General features: G+C 37.3%; 1 protein-coding gene and 1 long non-coding RNA gene across 7 annotated transcripts in view; one reads left to right on the top strand and one right to left on the bottom strand.

Annotated features, from left to right (window-relative positions):
* The window catches only part of LOC149916830 (uncharacterized), a 225335-nt gene that overhangs the window by 88668 nt on the left and 114900 nt on the right, over window positions 1-21767 (top strand). For all 4 annotated transcript variants that reach the window (XR_016469190.1, XR_016469191.1, XR_016469189.1 and 1 more), the window contains exons 3-5: window positions 8583-8669; window positions 10924-11063; window positions 15101-15272. This is a non-coding gene — a long non-coding RNA (uncharacterized LOC149916830). The remainder of the gene's footprint in view (window positions 1-8582; window positions 8670-10923; window positions 11064-15100; window positions 15273-21767) is intronic.
* Window positions 17638-21767, bottom strand: part of OLFM3 (olfactomedin 3) — a 48773-nt gene continuing 44643 nt past the window's right edge. The window contains exons 5-6 of one of the 3 annotated variants that reach the window (XM_090146231.1): window positions 19607-19713; window positions 17638-18937 (exon numbers count right to left, since the gene is read on the bottom strand). In XM_090146231.1, the coding sequence (XP_090002357.1) occupies window positions 18260-18937; window positions 19607-19713 (785 nt within the window). In that variant the 3' untranslated portion in view covers window positions 17638-18259. The remainder of the gene's footprint in view (window positions 18938-19606; window positions 19714-21767) is intronic. The other 2 variants (XM_090146229.1, XM_090146230.1) reach the window with 2 other exon arrangements.

Below are 21767 nucleotides of genomic sequence, written 5' to 3'. Positions count from 1 at the left end.
TAACGATTCTCCTTTACTTTTCACTTGAGCTAATGTGTTTGTGTCATTCTGCTTCAAATTAATCTTCTGAGAGGAGATGAATAAACACTGACTGAGAATGAGATGGGTGTTTTGTGTTAAAGTAGGTGCACAGGAGCCACTGTATGTTGACAGAATAGTAACTGCTGCTGTGTGTGCATATTTATTAGAGGTGCAAATGGGAAAAAACTGAGAAAGCCTGAACTATGGGTTTCAGTTTGATAATAGTGGCTGCAGATGTCTCACCCTTTTAAAATGTCCTTTACATTCTTAATGCTAACTTAATTTTTCCTATCCCGTGGAAAAGCTAATGAACCATTTAAATTATTAAAAACAATAGGTATGTTGAGTTCCTTCAAATATCGATGTTATTGTGAAGTACCTTGGCACGTTCCCCAAGCTGAGACACCCTTGTAGTTGCACTGTTGAATTATTATCTGTTAGATACTCTTGAAGATATATAAACTACTCTGGTTAGATTAAGAGAACTGGGTGGTCCTTAATGGCTATCCTGTAAAGGCTCAGCTCAGAAGCAGATACATAGCAACATTTTTTTTTTGAACATTTAATAACACAGTGAATTAAATGGTCAGGAACTTAGGGGAAGTGACACTACAGTAACAATACTCCTTCAGCATCTATGGACACAAGTTACCTATCTAACATAATGCGTGCAGTGCTGTTCAACCTCTACCACCAAAAGTTAGATGTATCACTGGATGTATATTCCAGAAGTCAAGTTTCTGTAACGCATCTGTTTCTGTAGATGAAACATAATTTGTGTAGTATATCTCAAAGTTAGTAAGTGTGCACCTGCTGCACAGGCACGTTTATGCAAAGTAAAAGAAATTTCAATTCATTTTCATTAAATTTCAAGGAAAACAGGCATTTTGAAACTTTGCCATGTTTATTTTTAATCCACGCTTTAACAATGCACTGTGTTTCACAGTGACTTCCAACATCATTGCACTGTTTGAGGTGTAGCAAGATCTTTCACTGTCTAGAATATGTTCCTTTAACACATAAAATCAGAGATATGCACAGACATTGACAGTCCTACTCTAGTGACTGTAAATCAATGAATAGCTATAGGCAAGTAGGGAACAAAGAGTCTTTGAGTTCTTATTGATCCACAGAAATACGAGTGAAGTGATAGCAATGTAAAGCTGTGCATCATCTACTATTTTACTATTTTCACATTAAAGGAGGAGTAAGAGGCAATGTCTTTGGGAGAAGACATGGTGTATGTATGCAGACGGCTATTTTTCACTTATTTGTGTATCCCATACTGTTTTTTGTAGTTATCAGGTTCTGTGTGTGAAGGAGAAGAACAGAAAAGAAGGCAGTATTTATTTTCTCTTCATGTTATTTATTTCTTCTCTGCAGTGATGAGAAAATTCTAGCTTATGTTCAGCATATGTGAATACTGCTTCTCATTATGGAAGGGAACCTAACCTGGAGGGCAATAGCTGTCAGTTTGGAAAACAACAGGACTCAGAGCTGACGGGAGGTCATGAAGGAATTTAGACCAGAAGATCACCTGCTTGATATCTTAAATTTGCTGTATGAGGACGTGGTTGTAAACGACTCTCCATGGTTACTATGGTTAAGGCAGATAGTCAGCCTCCTCTTAATCATTTTGCAGAGAAGCAAAGTTTAAACTGCCTAAAGCTCCCTCATGTGCTCTATGTTCAAAGCACAAAAGTGCAGAAAAGACACCGTGCAGCTGCAAAAAAGTCACAAATTAGTTCTGGCACTCTAGAGGGCAGAAAATCCAGTTAATTAGAAATGGTTTTTGTTAGAGAAAATATTGATGGAGTCTGGATTTATTCTGTTTTTGACATGCAACACTGATAGATTAAATGGAATCAAAGTAAACAGTACTGAATATTCCTCCTTGCAATTTGATCAATACTGTCATTATGTATCACCATATATTAGATAGCTAATACTTACCCTTCAGTGATATTTGGCATTTCATGGAAGGAAAAACAAAAAATACAGCCTTTCACTTTATCTACTTACATACAAATTTCCACTTCTTTTTCCTAGACAAAAAATGACCACAACTGTGACTTTCCAAGGTAATTCCATGTAACCTTTGAACGAAAACTAAGTAAGTGCATACACCTACTGACTACTAGTTCAAACAAGGGAAAAGCAAGAGGGCATAAATACAATAGGGGAAGCAGTTTTTTTCCTGACTACTCTTAATACGTTACTTTTTCTTCAGACTGTAACAGTTTAAATTTATGTGTGGTCATACTGTCAGTGCAATGCATGTCCATCACAAATGCTATGTAAAGGACAGAATAGAAAAATGTCACAGCTTTAGGAGGGAAGGCTTAAAACCACTGATAAATGCATAAGTACTGGTGGAATAAAAGAAAGATTTGCTGTAGTCATGGTCAAAATTAGTGTCAATTACTTTTAGCTATATATTTTGATAATCATTTCATGTAACCAGGCACCTTGTAGAGCAAATTAGCCATATTAATGAAATGCATGAAGTAATCATAGCTGGTGGCTTTACAGTCAATTGAGCTGAATGAACGGACTTACTTCAGTGTTATTTAATATTCACTAGGTTTTTTAAAAATATAATTGACATTACAGTGCACATTTATATTGTCCCAATGATTAATGCTCTTAAAAGTAGGGAACTTCACGTTCTTGTGTTTGTCTATAATATGAGTCCTTCTATAGGTATGAAACATTTTCTTACTCCTCAAATATTTGAAAAAGGCTTGAATGAGTACCGGGACATATTTATATTATTGTACTTGGTGTACTGCAAGCTTAGGAAGAAAAGGGCTGGTCTTGAGATCAGACAAACTGGCATATCTCTGTTCTATTTCTTGTTAAGTGCTTTAGAGACTGAAGCTCCATCTCCTTCAGGGTTAGGTCCAACAGCTCTTACTGTTAAATTATGTTTTCAAGGATAGACAAATGTAGATTTAAATCCAAATCTAATGTCTTTACGTCAGTTGAATAACTTCACTTGTTTTTCTGTGTTGCTTCTTTATGGAACGATGTGATCTCTTTCTTTCATTTTAATTTGCTGTCATTTGCAATCTAAATTCTATGAAAGCAAAAAAAAATCTACTCTTCTCAATAGTCTTTAAAATAAACAAAGTCCTCAAAATAGAAATTGAAAATATTTGTTTCTAAGAAATGGAAAGAGTCAGAAGGATCGTTTCAATGTAGTCATATAAAAAGGCAGAGCATTTGAAATGGCTTTGGTATTTAGGAAGAGGCTGTTACATTTTCATATTATTTTTAAATTTTCATTTGCAATTTAATTTTGCTGACTTTAAGCTGTTGGAATATTGTCATGGAAAATGCCCTAAAGAAATTTCTCAGAAAGCTGAGGATGTTAGTTATTATATGATGAAAGATTTTCCAACCTGCATCACTGTGAATTGGAAATATATTTGGCTCCAAATGCAAATAATAATAATAAATAGACTGCTTGTTCAGCCACCATCATTGTGTTATTGGAAACAATGCTCTTTCATATTGCTACTGAATCAAATATTTTCTAAGGCCATTGAGGTTGAGCAAGTACCCTTTGAGAGGAGAAGAAATAATGTGTTATTTTGGTACTATTCTTAGAACCTCTGAGATCTTCAATGTGTGAAGCATGCAATTAGCAGTACAAGTACTGAAGTCCATATCAGACTGGAAAATGACTAAATCAGAAACAAGTGCTCTATGTGAAGTAAATTAACTATCTGAGAGTAACTGAATGTACTTGATGTTCTGATAAGCAATTTCTATGAAAGAATACTAAAGATTTCAATGTTTTAGTGGAACATGCAGTATTTCACAAAATATGTCAATTTAATGACACCTGAATACTGAGTGTGCCCCAAGTGATTTTGAAAGGTGATTAGGGAAACTCAGTCTGTTGTTTCATCTTCAGGGGAGTGTTTCCCTTGTTCAGGATCTACCCTGAGCTGAATGAGTACAGATTTGGCTAAAGACAGACAGGAATGCCAGGAAGGCCAGACTCTTCACTCTTGGGGGATGCTATGAATATAGTGATTAAGGTTCAAATATTAAAGCAGTATATGTAGGCTCAGATATGGAAGCTGTGGAAAGAAAATTTTAATGTAACCATTTGCCTTATAGGCACTTTCCGGGACTTGGTGTCTGTATGCGAACTGCTGAATCATGGCCTGAACCTCTGATTGATCACCTGAGGCGAGCAATGAGTCAGCCCTGTGAGCATAGCTGAAGGCAATTCACCTGTACTGCTGGAACGGGTGGAGCCTGGCTCCACCTCTCCTAGTCCCATTTAAGAGCTGACTACCAGTGGGGGAGGATCTCTTTCTGGAGATCCCTCCTCTGGAGTTTTACAATGAGCCCAGGACAAGGGAAAGTGCTCTATCTATTCTCTTTTTGGTATAATAACCTGCTTAGCCAAACTCTCTTGCTAATTTCATAATTATAACATCTGTATATTCATTGATTATACAGTTTCTTAGTGTGAGCCCTCGCCAAGTTTTGTGAGAAGCAGAGACAGAGGTGAAATAATCTGCATCTGTCTGTGAAGAGACATACAAACAAGTGGCATGAGTGGGAAGAATGTGCTGGCAAATGGGTTGTAAGAATGGAGGATGGCATTTTTTGTCAGTGTTGCAGAAACAATCTGTCATTTACTGGGACAGAATAATCCGTGTAGAAAACTATGCCCAGTGGCTGTTGTGGTTGGAAGGATGGCTCTCTGTCTCTTACCAGCTTGTATCTACCAGTTCCTGAACTGTGGAATTCCCTATATGCTGTTTGTGTTGCATCTAATTCCTGCCAAACAATCCAGGTTTTGGATTAATGACACACTTCACGAAATACAGAACTTCCTTTCATATGTAACAAATTGTAGATCTCTTTTATTGTGGAGATGTAGTGAAATATGCTAGTTTTTCACTAGTAGTTCAGAAGCAACAAGTTTTTCAGGAGCATGATATTGTCTACAAATTAAATCTCTATGAAAAAATGAATGGAGGTAAAGGCATCTTCTCATGTTTTGCATTTGTTTTTAAAGTGCTTGAAATATTCTACATCTTACATCTGCCCTTTTCTCCTTCAGAAAAAAAAAGTGTTTCAGTTGAAATAAATGTGTTACGTTAATTAATTAATATAACTTAAAGTTATAAGAAGTATTCTCTTATGTCTTTCTACACTTTTATTTAAATCTTTCATTTTCACTAATGTATTCCTAACCACTAATTGTATTCCTGACCATCCCAGGGCTGGCATGACAAATTGGAGTAAGAGAAGTGCTCATCTCTGGGAGTTTTTCTCATGGTTTGATCTTACTGAAGTTCTTAGAGGTACTTATGGGATTAAAGTAGAACTGTCAGTATCCTCTTGATTTAGGGAGATGAAAACTAGATCTCTAAGAATCACCATTATTTTGTTGTTAAATAATGAGCAAAAAAAAATGATACTGATAGTTTTTTTTTTTCCACAGATACAATCCCTTACAGCGTTCTTCCTATCTGTTTATGCACAGAGCTGCTGCTGACTGAATTGAAATAGGATTTAGTGGGATTTAATGATACTCTCAGTAGAAAGGCTTAACTTAATATGCGGATTCTAGTGGGAACTTTCTTTCCTAAAGATATTTTTATTAGCATTTAGACTTCTTAAAATGTACAAATATAGGGATCCCACTCAAAGCACAAGCAAGTCCAATCTAAGCATTATTGTATTTAAATGTAGGCCTTATGGAAACTGCGTACAAAGCTCTTCAAAAGAAACCGTAGCCCTGTTTCTCTAAAGGCTTTGAGGTATCTGTTCTCTCTCATTACTGACTGTATTTAATACAGTCTTTGAATTTATGCTTGATAGTCCTGATAAAATGGAATGTAATTACACACAGCTGGTCAGTTGTAAAGAACAATGAGGTAACTGTCAGTTACTGGGCATTCATCCTCATAAAGACTAAGCCTTCTCTTTATGGTGTATTTGCTATCAGCAGTGATCCTGAGAATGAATGCCTGTTGTGTTTCATGAGTAACAAATTGTATACAGCAGAACCACACAGATGTGACAGTGCTGACATAAACTTGGCTGGAAACAGGACTAGTTATATCTCTTTATACAGTCATATGATATCTATGAAATTGTAGCTCCATCTTCTCAAATTCTCAATGGTTGTGAACAGCACATTTGATATCATAGAATCATAGAATGGCTTAGGTTGGAGAGGATCTTAAAGAACATCTAGTTTTAGCCCCCTGCTGTGTTGCCAACCATTATTAGATAGGGCTGTTCAGCTCCCATCCAACCTGACCTTGAATGCCTCCAGGGATGGAACATCTACAGCTTCTCTGGGTAAACTGTGTTCCAGTGCCTCACTGTCCTCTAAGTAAAGAATTTCTTCCTAGTGCTTACCCTAAATCTCCCATCTTCAAAGCCATTAATCCTTGTCTTTTCACATGGTCTGATACTGTTAAGTTGGTCTCCTTTCTGCCTATAAGCTCCCTTCAAGTTCTAGGAGACTGCAATGAGGTTTAGCTTGGAGAAGAGAATACTCCAGGGAAACAAGACAAACTCCCTCAAACTTTCTTTGCAGGAACGTTTCTCCAGCCTTTTGATCACTTTCCTGGCCCTCCTCTGGGTTTACTCCAACAGCTCTGCATCTTTCTTGTGCTGGGACAGCCCAGGCTTGGACACAATACTCCACATGGGGGTCTCATGAGGTCAGAGAAGAGGGGGGCAATCACCACCTCCTTCCTGCTGACCCACCCCTCTTTCTTTGCAGCCCAGTTGACCTTCTGGTCTGCAAGCACACACTGCTGGCTCATGTCTAGCTTTTTGTCTGTTAAGTCCTAGCAGCTATGATCTATCAACTGCTGCATCTGTAATAAAGTGTTCTTCTCAGGGTAATAATTCAGTACCTCTGGAAATTTTAGCTGAATGCTAGGATCTCAGACAATATTGTTCTGATATTGATGGATGGATTTTGTAAAATTGAAAAGAATTTTTAGAATATAAGTGCAGTAAAGCTTTCTGTCAGCTGAGTCAGGAACTATCAGTTATTTAGTACGGATTTGGAGATTCCTGAAGATATTTTACTCAGCTGTGTATATATTTCAGCCTTTTCTCTTGAAGTTATAGGGTTGGGCCTGGATCAATTGACAAAGAGAATACTACTTGAAGTAAAGAAAACTGTTATAGAATATAACTGAGAAGGATGAGGTTGGTGCTGTAGTATTCCTAGAAATACTATATCCATGGTGTTTTACTATACTAGATTGGAAGCTGGGTAGATAAAGGAAATATTTTCATAGGATTGTTATTGTATCTTTAAGGGTGAAAAGCAAAAATGTACAATGAAAATAAATGGACTTTTTTTCTGGAAAAAAAAAACCAAACAAATATTTAAGGCCTTTACCTCACTCTTGTATACTTGTAAATTAAGAGGTGAATTATGATAAAGGTGGTTGCTATTTACAAGTGTCATCTGTACCTGTACCACAGTATTCACTGGAGTGAATAAACAGTCCTTGACTCATAATTACATAATTATACATTACATAATTACACACTGGCCCCCAAATAACATCTATCAAGATTATCTGGCATGTAATTTTCCAAACTATTTGCGTTTCTTTAAGCCATACTGAGTCATCTTGTACCCTTTTGGTATTCGTGCAGTTCGTGTTTTGTGTTGAATAAGCATCTTCTCAGGGCGGAGCAGGCCCAGAGAAACCCCAGTGTGGGGGTTTGGTGTAACTTGGACGATCCCTCTAATGCTTCTCTAGTTACCCTAAAGGGTTTACTTAGCTGTATACCTAATTTTTCTATCTGCACTGGCTGGAGACAGCTGTCAAAGCGATCTAACTTCCTGCAAAAACTGAAGAGGACTCCACTTGCAGATATATTCAACTAGGATGAAAACTGCTGTCTTAAATCAATTCTCTCCAAGTGTAGCAGCCTCCCTAATCAGCAACACAGAAATCTGCACCTCTCTGTCTCTCTTACAGCCTTACTGTCAGTATAGGAGATGTAGATAAATTATATCAGTAAAATACAACTAGCTTTCCAGGATCTTCACTGTAGCTATTGTTTTAACCAAGGCAATTTTGAACTTCATCTTAAATTTCTCCAAAAAGAGGATAATCAATTTGTTGTGTCCTGCTGCTTATAGTACTTTTCATTTTGTTGCTTTATCATTTATATTGTGTGAAATTTTAACTTTTACTCAAGGCAAGATAGAGGTCTGCAAGGGTCTGAATTTTGTTACAATTCATTATTTCTAAGTGTGTTTTTCCTGTTCAACATCATTTCTGACTCAAAAAGTATACTTTTTTCTACCTCATGAATATGTATGCCAATATATATTGTCAATGTATATCCCCTTTTTTTTGGATGATTTAACCCTAGTAATTCTATTTGTCTGTTTTATAGTATATCCCACAAATAAGTTTATTATATCAAACAGACTGTGAGTTGCAGGAGAGGTGGAAACATGCAGAGACAACCATGGGAAGCTCTTTAACTGGATTTTCTACCCCTGACAAGGAAATAAAAGCTGTATTCTTTCTTTGTAGGAACTCATGATTGCAGTCTAGATTAATGCCAAGTCTGCAGTAGTCAATGAAAAAAAAAACAGAAATCACTCTCCATTTTTTTTCCAGGTAAAATACTTCAATAAATCCACAATGTTAATTTTCAGCCTTTTTTTCCTTAACAGAAAAAAATGATTAAATGTTGGTATCCTGTACTGTTATGAAAAAAATGGAAAAGAATAGCATTATCTATTTCTGAATATCACAGTCATGAAAGATTTTGTAATAAATAGATAAATAGATGTATAGATCTGACTGAATGTAAGAATGCACCATAAAGAGCCGATAAATGCTTCAAATTTAAATATGTCAGACATTCATGCAGTCAGAGTTAAAGGCTATAATGAATAATGCATCACCTAATCTGACCTTTCCTATTTCACGGACCATTATACTTTTCCAAAAGTGATTCCAGTAGGGGCTTGTTGTTCAGTCTGATAGTTTGGAGATGCAGCAAAAGAAAAAGTGCAATTTATGCCAATTTGCATGTATCTAATGTCTCTGGGTGAGAATCTCCTGAGTTCTTTTACAACTCTTACTGATTTTAAAATATTTTCTCTTTGGAAATTTTTTAATTAATGTCCACTTTAAAGTTAATGCACCTTCAAGAAGGTGATTCAAGAAGAAGTATGGCTTCAATGTATTTCTTATTTAAGGATGAAAATGGAAAATAGAGCATTTATCAGACTGGTATCTAATTATTTCTAATTACTTGGATTGCAAAGGACTCTTGTCTGTGATTCAGTGAAACACTTCATAAAAGGGCTGGGAAACTTCTGAGGAATGTCCCAGCAGTGTCAGTGACCAATGGCTGCTCACTGTGATGGGTAGGTTCAGACAAGCTCATATCTGAGCATGACAGTGGACTGTATGCCAGTGTATGTAAATGTAGGCTAATTGAAATGGGTTATTTGGGAAGCAGAGGAATCCCTATTTAGCTGCAGATGAGCAAGGAACCCAAAACAATACCAATTAGAATAAAGTTGTCTAACCTTACTATGCCCTCTGTAGCTATCTGATTGTTTACAAAAAATTCTGCACTGGATTTCTTGCATAATTCAGGTATGTTCAGCCTGGCACAGCTTGCATTGTGGCTGCCTGCTGGCCCACACCATCATGGTGGGAGCACCAAGTGGCCTGGCACAGGTGCATGACTGACACTCAGCACCAAGCAAATGCTGGTGTGTTACTAACCCTCTCTGGGCTGAAACTAGGACACGTGGAGGGCATAGCACAGTGATGTGCTCAAGTGATAGCAAATAAGTTTATGGATTTTGATACGTTGGCTAAACACAGTCCTGTGATCAGCAAGAAATATGCCTTCATGCTTTCTGTTGTGATTAAGAAATTTTGTGATTTCAAGATTGCAAAAAAGGATTAATTTTAGGGTTTATTTGTGACTCAATTTTCTGTTGATGTAAGTCCATTACCTGGGAATTTTTAAAAGGAATGTATAGCGTTGCAATCGAAAACTCAATCATGTCTCTACCAGATTTTCATAAGCACTGCAGAGAGAAATATCCCTCATCTTACAGTCATGTCTTAGTCATGTTGTTGCTTTTGACAGTCCATACGTTTGTGAGTAACTGTTTCCAAAGATAAAGCATGGGTAGAGTAAGATTTCATCAAAAATCTCACAAACACTATGAGAACTCGCTATGAATTGCAGTCACTTCCACTGAACCTGACTGGTGCATTAGTTTAACACAACAGGGTTGCATATCCCACTAGTTCTATGTATTTGCTGTTCTCTTTATTAGTATGTTTTATTAAAAATCATAAAAAATTAAAATAAGTGTTGTCATTTATATGCATTAACTATATTATATATTGAATGAAGGCTACTCCAAAGTCAATGCCTCATGTTTTATTATGTTGGCCTATGACATCAAAGGCAGAGGTTGGTGGTACGGCAGTAGAGTCTGAACCTACCCACCACTATTCCATTTTTTTTGTTGTCATGCAGCAGATGACAGCAGAGGTGCAGTCTGACAAAATGTCATCTGACATGGAAGTGTGTATGAAGCAGAGATGTTTCATTCAGTTTCTCCATGCGGAAAAAATGGCACTCAGTGACATTAATTCACACTTGGCTGAATGCTTTATGGAGACCAAACAGTGGAGGGGAGCACAATGAGGTGATGGGTGGGGTGTTTCAGCAGTTTCAATGGCAACAGTGCATCACCTCCATGTTGTTACAAGCGTGGTTCTTGTCATGGCTGGTGAAAAGGCAAAGCTAATGGTACTGACTATGTTGAAAAAAGTGTTTTGTAGCTGAGAATTTACTCTATTAATGTTATTGTGTTTCTTGTATTAACTATAGTTTCCATGGAAATAATTAGGAGACATTACTTTCAGAGCAACTTTGGTAGATGCAGCCCTAGACAACTCCTCTTCACTCAGTGCAGCCCAGGCAAGCGGAAAGGTTGGACACCCAAGACCTAATTCCTGGAAGGCCAGGAGGTAAGCAAGTAAAGAAATGCCCTGTCTGTGAGGCTGTGTCATGAAGTGGACAGTGACATGAATCTTTCGCAAACTTTGGGTTATTCTGTTAGACAAAGCTGCTTATGTTAAGTGGGATTGTTTTCTTATAAAGCTTGTTACATTATACAGTTAGACTTTATTTAAAAGGTTCCTTTATATAGAAATATTTTTTATTTTTTATATCATTATTCGGATGCTCATTATCTGAATAATGATAAGCAAAAAAGGGGAACATTATTGTTCTTCAGGAATATGTGCTCGAGAGCTTTACAACTTCCCTAAAACAAACGTGCATAGCACTGAACTGTGGTAGCTGCCAGGGTCCATGACTGTCTCTTTCACTATGGCAGGCTGCAGTCTCTGACATCACACTGTTCCAGATAAAAGCAGTATCTCGGGTTGAGGCAGTCTGACTTTTAAGGTGATACTTTTCTTACACTGTGTATTTTTGGACTGTTTTTCTCCTTCTGCTTAGTGTTGCTTCAGTTGGTGTGTTATTGCCCAGAGACACTGTATTCTCTCTTGTCATGGTCTTAAATACCACATAGAATTCAGACACAGTTGTGTATCTGTACTTAAATCCATATTGTTGTATGTATTATTTATAAAACCAGTGTTGTGCTTTATTATTTTTATCAGCAACTTGGAAAGGAAAACATAAAATTGAGATTTGTTTCTCTGTCGTTCAGATGTATTTGATGCACTGCCTACACTGATTAATAGACTGTGTGCACCACGCAGTGTAAGATATTTCCATTTCTTCCTCTGTTTTCTTACTCTGTTTTAATGTTGTAAATCAGCAGTGTTCCATACTCACAGTAATATGATTTTCTAAATTTTTTTTTTGGTGAGCCAGCCTCATGGCATGATAAATATCCAGTTTTATGTGGTATGTAAATATCCACTTTCATAATTATCATGCATATTGGCATTTGGTAAATACTAACATAATCAACAGACTTAGTGTTTGCTTAGTGTATTCTACTGAATATCTATAACTAAGTGCTATTAAGGTAAATAATGTACTGTGAAAAAGTCTACTGGCATCATTTCATTTATTTAATGTTATCCTTTGCAGTGTTTATCATCTTTCAGGTTGGTGTCTGTTCTGCATATGGTGATGTTTTTCTTCTCTGTACCATTACATTGCCATGCTGTTAGAATAACACCATATTAACATTTGTCATAAGAGTGCAATTTAGTCTTTCAGAGTGAAATTCATTGCTGGGCATAGGGCCAGGATGAGGCTTGTGAATCTCCAAGTCCTTCTTTAGCTCTCAAATCAGTGTAAAAGCACATGCAAATTGTCATATTTACTCCTCTTTTTAGCCTGATCAGAACCAATTTTGTATATACTTCAGTGAGGTTTGTGCTCATCTACTGTTAGACCAGACACATAAGAGCCTAAAATATATTTAGGTTTCCTTTATTCTTTCCCAGCATGGATGCGCAGCACTGTGTGATGCAGTGCAGATCTCTACTAAGGGTTGTGCCCTGGGTTATCCCTTACACCATCCTACTGCAGGAGCATCTGGGCTGGGTAAAACTTCTGCATTCCAGCTAATTCTTGTTATGGACAAAGGAAGATAGTAAGTCCCTAGCACTGGAGCTGATACAATTAAGTTAGTAGGAAACACAGACCTTTATATTTATAGGCAGCACAAAAGTAGTCACGTGTGGCATCCCTTGGATTTCTTCTCCATAAAAGGAAAAAAGAGCTTACAGAAGTGGCTTTTTTTTCCTTCCAAAACTATTTAGAGGCTGTTACATCTAACAGGCTCATTATAATGGTGAATTAACTAGCAATACACGATGCTAGGACTGAAAGAGCTGAGTCAACACTTTGCCAGTGTGTGCAAAGGCATCCTTACAAGGCTGAAAACACAATTAGAAATAGCCATTAAAAATCAGCATAAGAGTGCAGGAACTGATGGTGAGCAGAGCTATTTGGTTCTGTGAATTAATGACACACTGACTTGAGAAAAAGGAAATCTTAATATCAACTCTTAGTTAGCTAGAGAAACCTGATACCCTTAGTTTGTTATTAGTCTAAACTACTCAGTCTGAAGAGTGAGATTGGCTTGAAAAAAGGAATTCCTTTCTTCCTTAATGGTGTGGGAATCTTGGTTAATTAGTATCTGCAAATTGCCTTGCAGTCCTGAGGATGTGTCTAAGAAATGCAAGGCATTCAGTGCTGTTGCTCCAAGAATGAGGAGCTGTCTGACACTTGTATCAATGAGTTAAAGCTAGTAAAATATACAGCTGTCACTTGATCTGTTGCTGGGGAAGGGGCAGAACAGCTGTTTGTGCTGTGTATATCTACTGTCTTGCAGAAGTAAAGCCAGAACTCAAACTGGTTTTAATGGGACTAATTTTTCTTATCTGCCAAAAGTAAAGTATCAAACCTTTTAGTGTTCAGCTACACTGAAAATCAAGACATAGTTTGTGTCTTGTCTACAGCACAGTAGAATTGCTCATGTGGACTGTTTTGGTACAGTTAACAAGAGATGTATACTCTTCCTCCTGCGTAAACAAAACTCCAGTGTACTCTACCTTGTTCAGGTCCCTAAACTCATCTCTTACAATCTTTTGACACTGTAAGGTTGGAGAATGCAAAATCTTCCACTTGTACTTCAGTGCTGCATTACTTATGTGCTGCTTGGCCTAGTTCTAGTTTTTTTTTTATCTGAATATTATATGTTGTGCCTTCCTAATAACTGCTTAGGAGAAAAATAAATGTGTGTTTCCTCAGTAACTGAACGTGAAAACCCTACAGATAATAATCTGTGTGTAATGTAAATGGTCTGTTACGTGTGGGAGAAATAACTTTATTATGCCATGATTCCAAGATTATTTTATTGTTACTTTATTTGCTTGTGCCTTAATATACATGTGTGCTGTCATGCATGAATTCCCAAGGAAAGCTCAGCTTGGAGAATGTGCTTTTCTTTTGTTTTGGCAAACGTTCCTAGTGGGGAAAGTGGCTTTCAGGGCCTCTCTACCCTGATGGAGTGTAGGAGTTACTCTGCACGCCTGAGGCCACGTGAGCTTCTGGAGGAAGGCAGCTCCTGCAGGGTGCAGTGGGACAGGAGCCAGTGTCTGCAGCACTGCTGTGGGAGTGTGGCAGCTCTGCAGCTGCAGTCCTCAGCAGTGAAAATGATGCTCAGCATTGCCTCTGGAATTCCAGGGATGTGGAGTCAGACTTGCGGCAGGGAACACTCTGATTTGTAAGAAAACAACCTCCCCTACAGGGACAGGCTGAAGAGAGTTGAGGCTCTTCAGCCTTGAGAAGAAAAGGCTCTGGAGGGACCTTTCAGTATCTAAAGGGGGGCCTTGAGAAAAGCTGGTGTAGGATTTTTATAAGGACATATAGTGATGGGATGAGAGGAAATGACTTTAAACAGGAAGAGAGTAGATTTAGAATAGATTTTAGGAAGAAATTCTTTACTGTGAGGGGGGTGAGACACTGGAACATGTTGCCCAGAGAGGTCGTAATGTCCCCACCCTGGAAGTGTTCAAGGCCAGGCTGGATGGGGCTCTGAGAAACCTAGTCTATAGGGAGGTGTCTCTGCCTATAGCAGGGGGTTGAAACTAGATGATCTTACAGGTCCCTTCCAACCCTGATCATTCTATGATTTCTAAGAATATATTCACCTGAAGGATTCCTCAGAACACTTTGTCTAGTATAGAAAGTAGTGCAAATCAATACTTTCCTGGAAATTCTAGAACTAGGAAAGAATAAAATTAACCAGATTAATAATTTGTCAAGAGTGGTTTGTTCATGTCTAGCCCATGTTTTTTCTAAGTAGTTATTACGACAAACTACCAGGTACGAGATTTACTCATGCTGTGGATTGAAACAAAGATTCTCTTATCTTGTGCTGTTGATCCAGCCTGCTTAGCTGAGTGATAGATAGTGCCTCAGCTTGTCTGGAAAATAAATACTCTTAGTTATAAGTATTTTAATTCATTTTTAATTTTTCAAATTTAATCCAATCCTTTGCTTGTATTGGCAGGAATGGCACGTAGGATCCAGATTTGCTGCCAGCGGTCATCTTTAACACACTGTGACAGGTAGGGCTGGCTGAGCAGCCTGTGTGCATAGCGAGAAGCTTGGCAGTGCTCACTGGAATGAGTCGCCAGAAGGATCTATAAAAGGCGATCGCTGTTCAAGGAGCTTTCTCTGTGGTGAGTTGTTGCACACATTTTGTCAGGGGAATGGTTTACCTGTTGCAGGGAGGAAACTGCAGACACTGCAGCATGCAATGCTTGCCTTGTGTTCACCTGTCTCCTTCTCTGCCAGGTGGACCTGTAACATACTTACTCCTTGAAGCAGGAGGTTATGATTCGTCACTAAGATATATATGTAGGCACCACAGTTAATTTTCCTGTGTTTGAAGAGCTTTTTTTCCCTCAAGTATCATGACATCCCAGTAACAAACAGCCTATGTTGCAATTGTAAGAATAAAACTTTACTTACGCCTATGAAGGTTTCTGCTATTTTATGAAGATTTTTTCTTGTGCTGCTCAGTTATGAAAGCAGTTTGTAAAATTTAAAATTGCACATATTAAGGCATGATGTTTGCAGCCTTTTGGGAATATGAGTGGAATTTCTTATTTAAAAAACGAATTCAGATAATCAACACTTTCACAGAAAAATGGATGCTTCTCAAGAGGAGGTAGTGCTGCTTCCTTGGTAGTGTCTCACCAGGTTCTGTTGTGTGCAAGCTATTATTTCTTGTTTAAAGGTTTTGAAATTCAACCCACTGTTATTTATTAGGTAGGCAGGATTTATTTAGGTATGACTCCTAAACCTTAGTGCTGTGGTTTTATCAGTAAGACAAATAACTCTTCAGAGGTGCCTTTCTCTTACTCACCTATCATCAGCACCCTTCAGTAGACTCTTTCCTTTGATTATTAGGAATGTAGTCATGTTACCCTTTAAATTGCTAAGTAAATGAGATTAATGCTACTCTAAGAAATGTTACAAGCTTATACTAATGTATATACTGTAATTACACTTGAAGAATAGTAGTAACTTTTTTTTTCCCCAGATATAAGTATTAATGATGGTAGAAAAGTTTAATTTCTCACTAGTAACTTTTTAGGAGTGCTATATTTAAAAAAAAATCTGTTTTGTTACTCTGTGGGGAGGAAAGATTAGTGTTTGCTTTAGGGTGAAGATATTTCATTTCCATAAAACATTCCTATATGATATAAAAAAAGCTAGTTTAATCAGCAGTCACATACATATTCCTTTGTCATAGTTCAGTTGTCAAGACTGGAACATGTGGCAAGTTGATACAGGAGTGCAGTAGTTTAACTTGTCTATTCACCTGGAGTCTGTCTCCACTGTGAGTGACTTTTGAAGGGTTACAGCTGCCGTTTTTACTAGAGACAAAGGGGGAAAGTGGACATAGAAGAGTAACTTTTCAGGTTGGACTGTAGGAAAAATTGTTCTCTGAAAAAGTGGCTAGGCACTGGAACAGGCTGTCCAGGGAAGTGGCAGGATCACCACCCCTGGAGGTGTTCAAGAATGTAGTACTCAGGGACATGGTTAGTGGACAATATTAGTAATAGGTGGACAGTTGGATTAGATGATCCTAGCAGTCTTTTCCAACTTTAATGATTTTATGATTCTAACTTTTCTCTGATTTTGTGTGTTTTTAGGTTTGGGTTTTTTTTCCCCCTTTGTCAGTTCTTGAAACCTCTCGGGTTGTTTTTTGTTTTGCAACCAGTTTGAAAAAGTAAGGCAATTTGTGTTCATCTCCACATGGGCATTGTTGTAAAGCAGACTCATTACTATGTATAGGATGTAAGTGAATGTTTTCATTATTCTAATATGGTCTCTACTGGTACACTGGAAGAATTGAGGAATCAAATGTCTTCAAAATGGATCTAGCAAAATACCTGTGCATTTTTTTTCTTAAACAGGAGTATCTTTATAAGTATTCTTGATTTTCTATGAGTGATCTTAAATGGGTTAAAAGAGGAAAATCTCAGGTTTTGTGAGGAACAAGGCTTTCCGCATGGTTTCAAGTACCTGTCTCTTATGTGACAACCCAACTTAATATAAAGTCTATTGTACTTATTAATATTAGTTTCTTTGTGGGTGTGTCTAAATAAATAGCATCTTATTTTTTTCCTTAACGGAACCCTCATCACCACCCCCAGTAGTTTCAAATGAGATAGAATGAGGCTTACAACACTTTTTCCCTCAAGATATTACCTCTACCATCCAGTTTCTAATGAGATATTGTAGAGCTACCATTTTATTTGCCCTTGCTGGAAAACAGCCCAAGTGCTGAGGCGAATGTCTTACAAGGATTGGCATGAGGCTTCAAAATTGCAAATTTTTGAGTTAGCACCAATAGGGATTAAGAAGGGGTATTCCAAGGAAAGCTGAGAATGGGGATCACGCATTTAAAAACACTACTGAACCATCTTTTCTAACAAATAACAACCTTTTCTGAGTTACCACTGTCAACTGACCCATAGCCAGAACTGCAATTAAGCTTCAATATATTTTATAAAAAATAGTACTTAGTTTACTTTCACATAAGTGAAGAGATACAATTGCACAATGGTGGTTACAATGGTAGAAATACATACTGTTGATAAAATGTTTGCAAGAGATTTAAAAACATATTGTACAGCACCACATCTGGAATCGGGTGATGGCAAAATGAGTTGTACTCTGTGTCCAAGTAAAATTAAATTCTTAAATCTTCCTTCTAGAATAAATAAAAAATACAGTGTGCAATATGTCTTACATTACCAAAATATTTCCTGGAGCTTAACAAGAGATTGAAAACAAAAATGAGGTAAAAAAAAAAGACATTCATGCATTTAAGCCACCATTAGTCTCTGACTCTAAAATAAGGCAGATCAATATCTTTTAAACTGTCCTTAGCCACTTCTGTAGTGTTTTTCACAACAATGTCTGTCAATACCTTGTAGAATCATGAGTTACGATGCTTCTATTTCCAACAAGTTGTTTTTGACAGGTACAGCCATATTTGAAATGCATTGCATGGTAGAAAATGTTACTTTTTCTTAATGGAGAAAAGAAATGAAAAATACGTTGAATTAAGAGAAATGGATGTTTTAGAATTTTTCACAAATGAGGCTGTTTTGAGGTGAGGAAGGGTGAGGGAAGGAAAAGTGAAAGAGAATTATGTGTCATCATCAGTCTTAATGACGTGGAAAAGAGTGACATTAAACAGGACTTGGTGTCCGTTATTCCAAGCATAGAGAGCTCTATCTCTTGCATTGTAGTCAAGCATGGATATATGAAAATACTGATTATGGAAAGGAATGTCTGTATACTCATAAGTGGAGGTTTTGGTGGAGTAAGAGTAGTAGACCTTGGCTCCCGTTAAATGAGAGTTAGTAACATACAAGGTGCCACAGATCATGAAGGATTCTCCAGCACTTCTTTTGGGGTAGCCTGTACTCCAGCTCTTCAACACCTCTAGCGTGTCCTGGTTTAGCTGGCTGATAACGATGTTGCCTGCGTTCTGGTTGGTGGCATACACAGCCCAGAGCCCAATTTCATCTGCCATCAGGTCAATATCAGAAAAGCCACCCCAAGTGTAGGGGTAGACATTGTGAAAGCCAGCGTACTCAAGGCTACGCTGTGCGAGCACCCGCCCAGTATCAAAGCTGTATTTGATGATGATGTTGCTCTGGTACTTGTTGAAATACAGGGAGCCATTGTAGACAACGTGGTTGGTTCCTGCCCATTTGAATGGAAGGTTGTATGTCCTTGATTCAGCCCCACTGACAAAGTCTGCAATTGATTTATATTCACGGACAATTTTATTATTAGTGTAACTATCCATGTACCAGACCTGGAAAGAAAACAAAAGTTGGAAGTGAATATCTGGAACACAATTTGAGGCACGTGACTGTGATATGATCTGATGAATATGTAACTGAGAAAGAAGGAAAAAGGTTTTGGGTGCACAACAGTCTGTCAGAATAAAATATTTTCCAAATTCCTGATAGAAAGATATGAAGAACTCTTGGATTTCCAAATCAAGATTTACTTATACAAGTGAACTCTTAGGGTGGCCAGGCTGGGATCCTATTGCAGATGCAAAAAATAACATATGCATTATGGCCAGTGGTCAGTATTCAGCTTCTGTAGAGCTTAATCCTGCAATGTTGTATTATGGGGGAGGGCTGTGCTCACAGGTATTGATGTTTGTATTAAATTACTTAGGTTCTTAAGGAGCTGAGATTAATAAAATCTTAGGAAGAAATGAAATATATATTCACTTTGGATAGGTTTATATCATCCCTGATGCAGTTAAAGGAAATGGCACAAATGTGCTATGCTAACATTAGCCTTTGGATATTTTTTTGCCCAAACACTTTTGGTCTCTCTCTGAAGATGTTTAGCAGTGAAAATGACGGAAGAAATATGTTGGCGAGTGTAACCTGCTAGGGGAAAAATCTCTTTTTAAAAATTAAAATAAAGCAAATAAAGGACACAGATATTCAGAATTTTAACATACTCGGTTATTTTTCTCTGATGCCAATGGATCTGTCATCCAGGCTCCAAATCGGGTTCCGGATATCTTGACTGTAATGGGGCCTGTAATTTTCATCAATTTGCCACACGCTGAAATTAGAAAAACAAATGCATTAATGTAAATAATTACACAACCCTCCTTGACATCAGACAGAGCACTAGACCAACTGCTCAAAACTAAAAACTTGCTCCAGGGAACTCAGGCTTAGGCTGAAGATGAATTGTCATCTTCATTGTATTGACTTTTTTGAATTAAGCAACAATATAAATATAACAAAACAAAGAGACAAAAGCAAACCTCAAGAACAACAACAACAACAACAAAAAAAAAACCTGAAAACAAAACCTGTGTATATTTTTGGTTTTGTGTCTTTTAGAGCACGTTTTCATTTTTTAGGTGTAAAGAAAAATATAGCCTAGTAAAATATCTTTTCAGTTGACATAAATAACATTTAATATTAAATGAAAAGACATAAAACCCAACTTATTTTTGCCTTCAGAAAGTTCAGTGAATTGATGAATGTTTCAGCTTTCCACTGATCAGGGTAACAATGAGGGGAAGAGCAGAGAGGTAAAAATGAGACAGTGCATCTTCTACTCAAAATGCACCACTGCGTACAAGTGCAGGCCTGCATCTCTCTGCCCTGGGGTTATATACACACAGATGGGCTGGTACTATGGGCCTGGCTGAGGCTAAAAAACTGAATATGAGAATTATTCAGCAACTGTGGTTGTATCACTTGGCTTCTAATCCTTTATACTGTGTTGCGTTAGGCTGTCTAAGAGGAAATAATGAAAATCAATATGATCTTGGTGGTTGACCTTATTAATGAACCAAAAGTCTATATTTCAGGAGACATAAATAACAAACATATTAGCAGCAAGACCTTGATGGAATCTGTGTGTTTACCAAGAGACTTAATATCACACAGTAATGTGTAGGTGTTTAAGTAAAGTAGCATCTTTGAAGAATTTTTTATAAGAATGGGGAAAAAAAGTGACATGCCATTTCATTTTTCTTTTAAATTTATAAGTAAGTGTTTCACCATGATTATTTGGTCGTGCTATAGTGTATAAGCCAATCTACATAGGAAACGTGGAAAACAAATGTTATATAGGATTGAGAGTGATCCTACTCAGTTCAAAGGAGAAGATTGCATCAAGCCTGGATTTTTCTACTCTATGAAACTAGCAAGGACTTTTTTCTGGTTAAATCTTTGTATCTAGAAATCCCTCTTTAATAAGTAACTGGTCACACAGATCTTTATTAGGTAAGGTTGTGAAAATAATCTGAACAGGTGCTATTTTGAAGACAGCTAGGAATATATGATCTTCTGATGCAAATGGACGTTGGTGGCTGCTACATAAGCCAAATTAAGTGTATGATTAATAGAAGGACTTAAAAAGGAAATAAAATGAAAACAACCAAATCATCTTCCTGAAGTTCATAAGCATTGCATTTACTGCAGGTAATAAAGAGGGGAAAATGACGTTTTCTTTTCAGTGGTTGCACAAATTCTGAGTCCGTGAGTTATTTCACTCCCCAGATTATGATCAAATTTGTTGTAATGTTACTTTGTTACATGAAGGAATGGTCTCAGGCTTACTGTGAAATCTTCATTCTCTCACACAAGCGTACCTTTCGTGACTGCCAGTGAAGGACCTGTACGTGCATAAGTCAGTATGCACTTTTCGTATATGCAATCATACAGACTTTCTCTACATGTTTAATTTCATGTGCTCCATTTTAAAGTTTCATGGCTAAATTTCTGAGCAGTTTTAACCTGAGCTTTCTCCTGTTCCAAAGGTAAAGAGCAATTTTCAGTCATCACAATTGCTATGGTAATCATGAAATCTCAGGGAGAGTAAAACAACTGCTTATTGTATGCTAATAAACATTGAAGTTGTTGTCAGTGCAGATGGAAGATCTCCTCTAAATGGCCAGGACGATACAAATAATGCATTATAATGATAAAAAGTGCTTGTTAGGGACAAGAATGGAAAATAGCTATTACACATGCAAGTTAGGTAATTATATTACAAAATGCAACAAAATCTGTTAAGGTTCAAGCTAGATCCTGTGTAACATTGTGGCCAATCTGCCTTCTGCTGCCGCAGGCTTTTAGGTGTCAGACTGGCATGGG

Source organism: Phasianus colchicus, chromosome 9 (genome assembly GCF_987193195.1).
Source record: "Phasianus colchicus chromosome 9, bPhaCol1.hap1.1, whole genome shotgun sequence".
Lineage (NCBI taxonomy): Eukaryota > Metazoa > Chordata > Aves > Galliformes > Phasianidae > Phasianus > Phasianus colchicus.
This window is presented reverse-complemented; position numbering and strand designations above follow the sequence as displayed.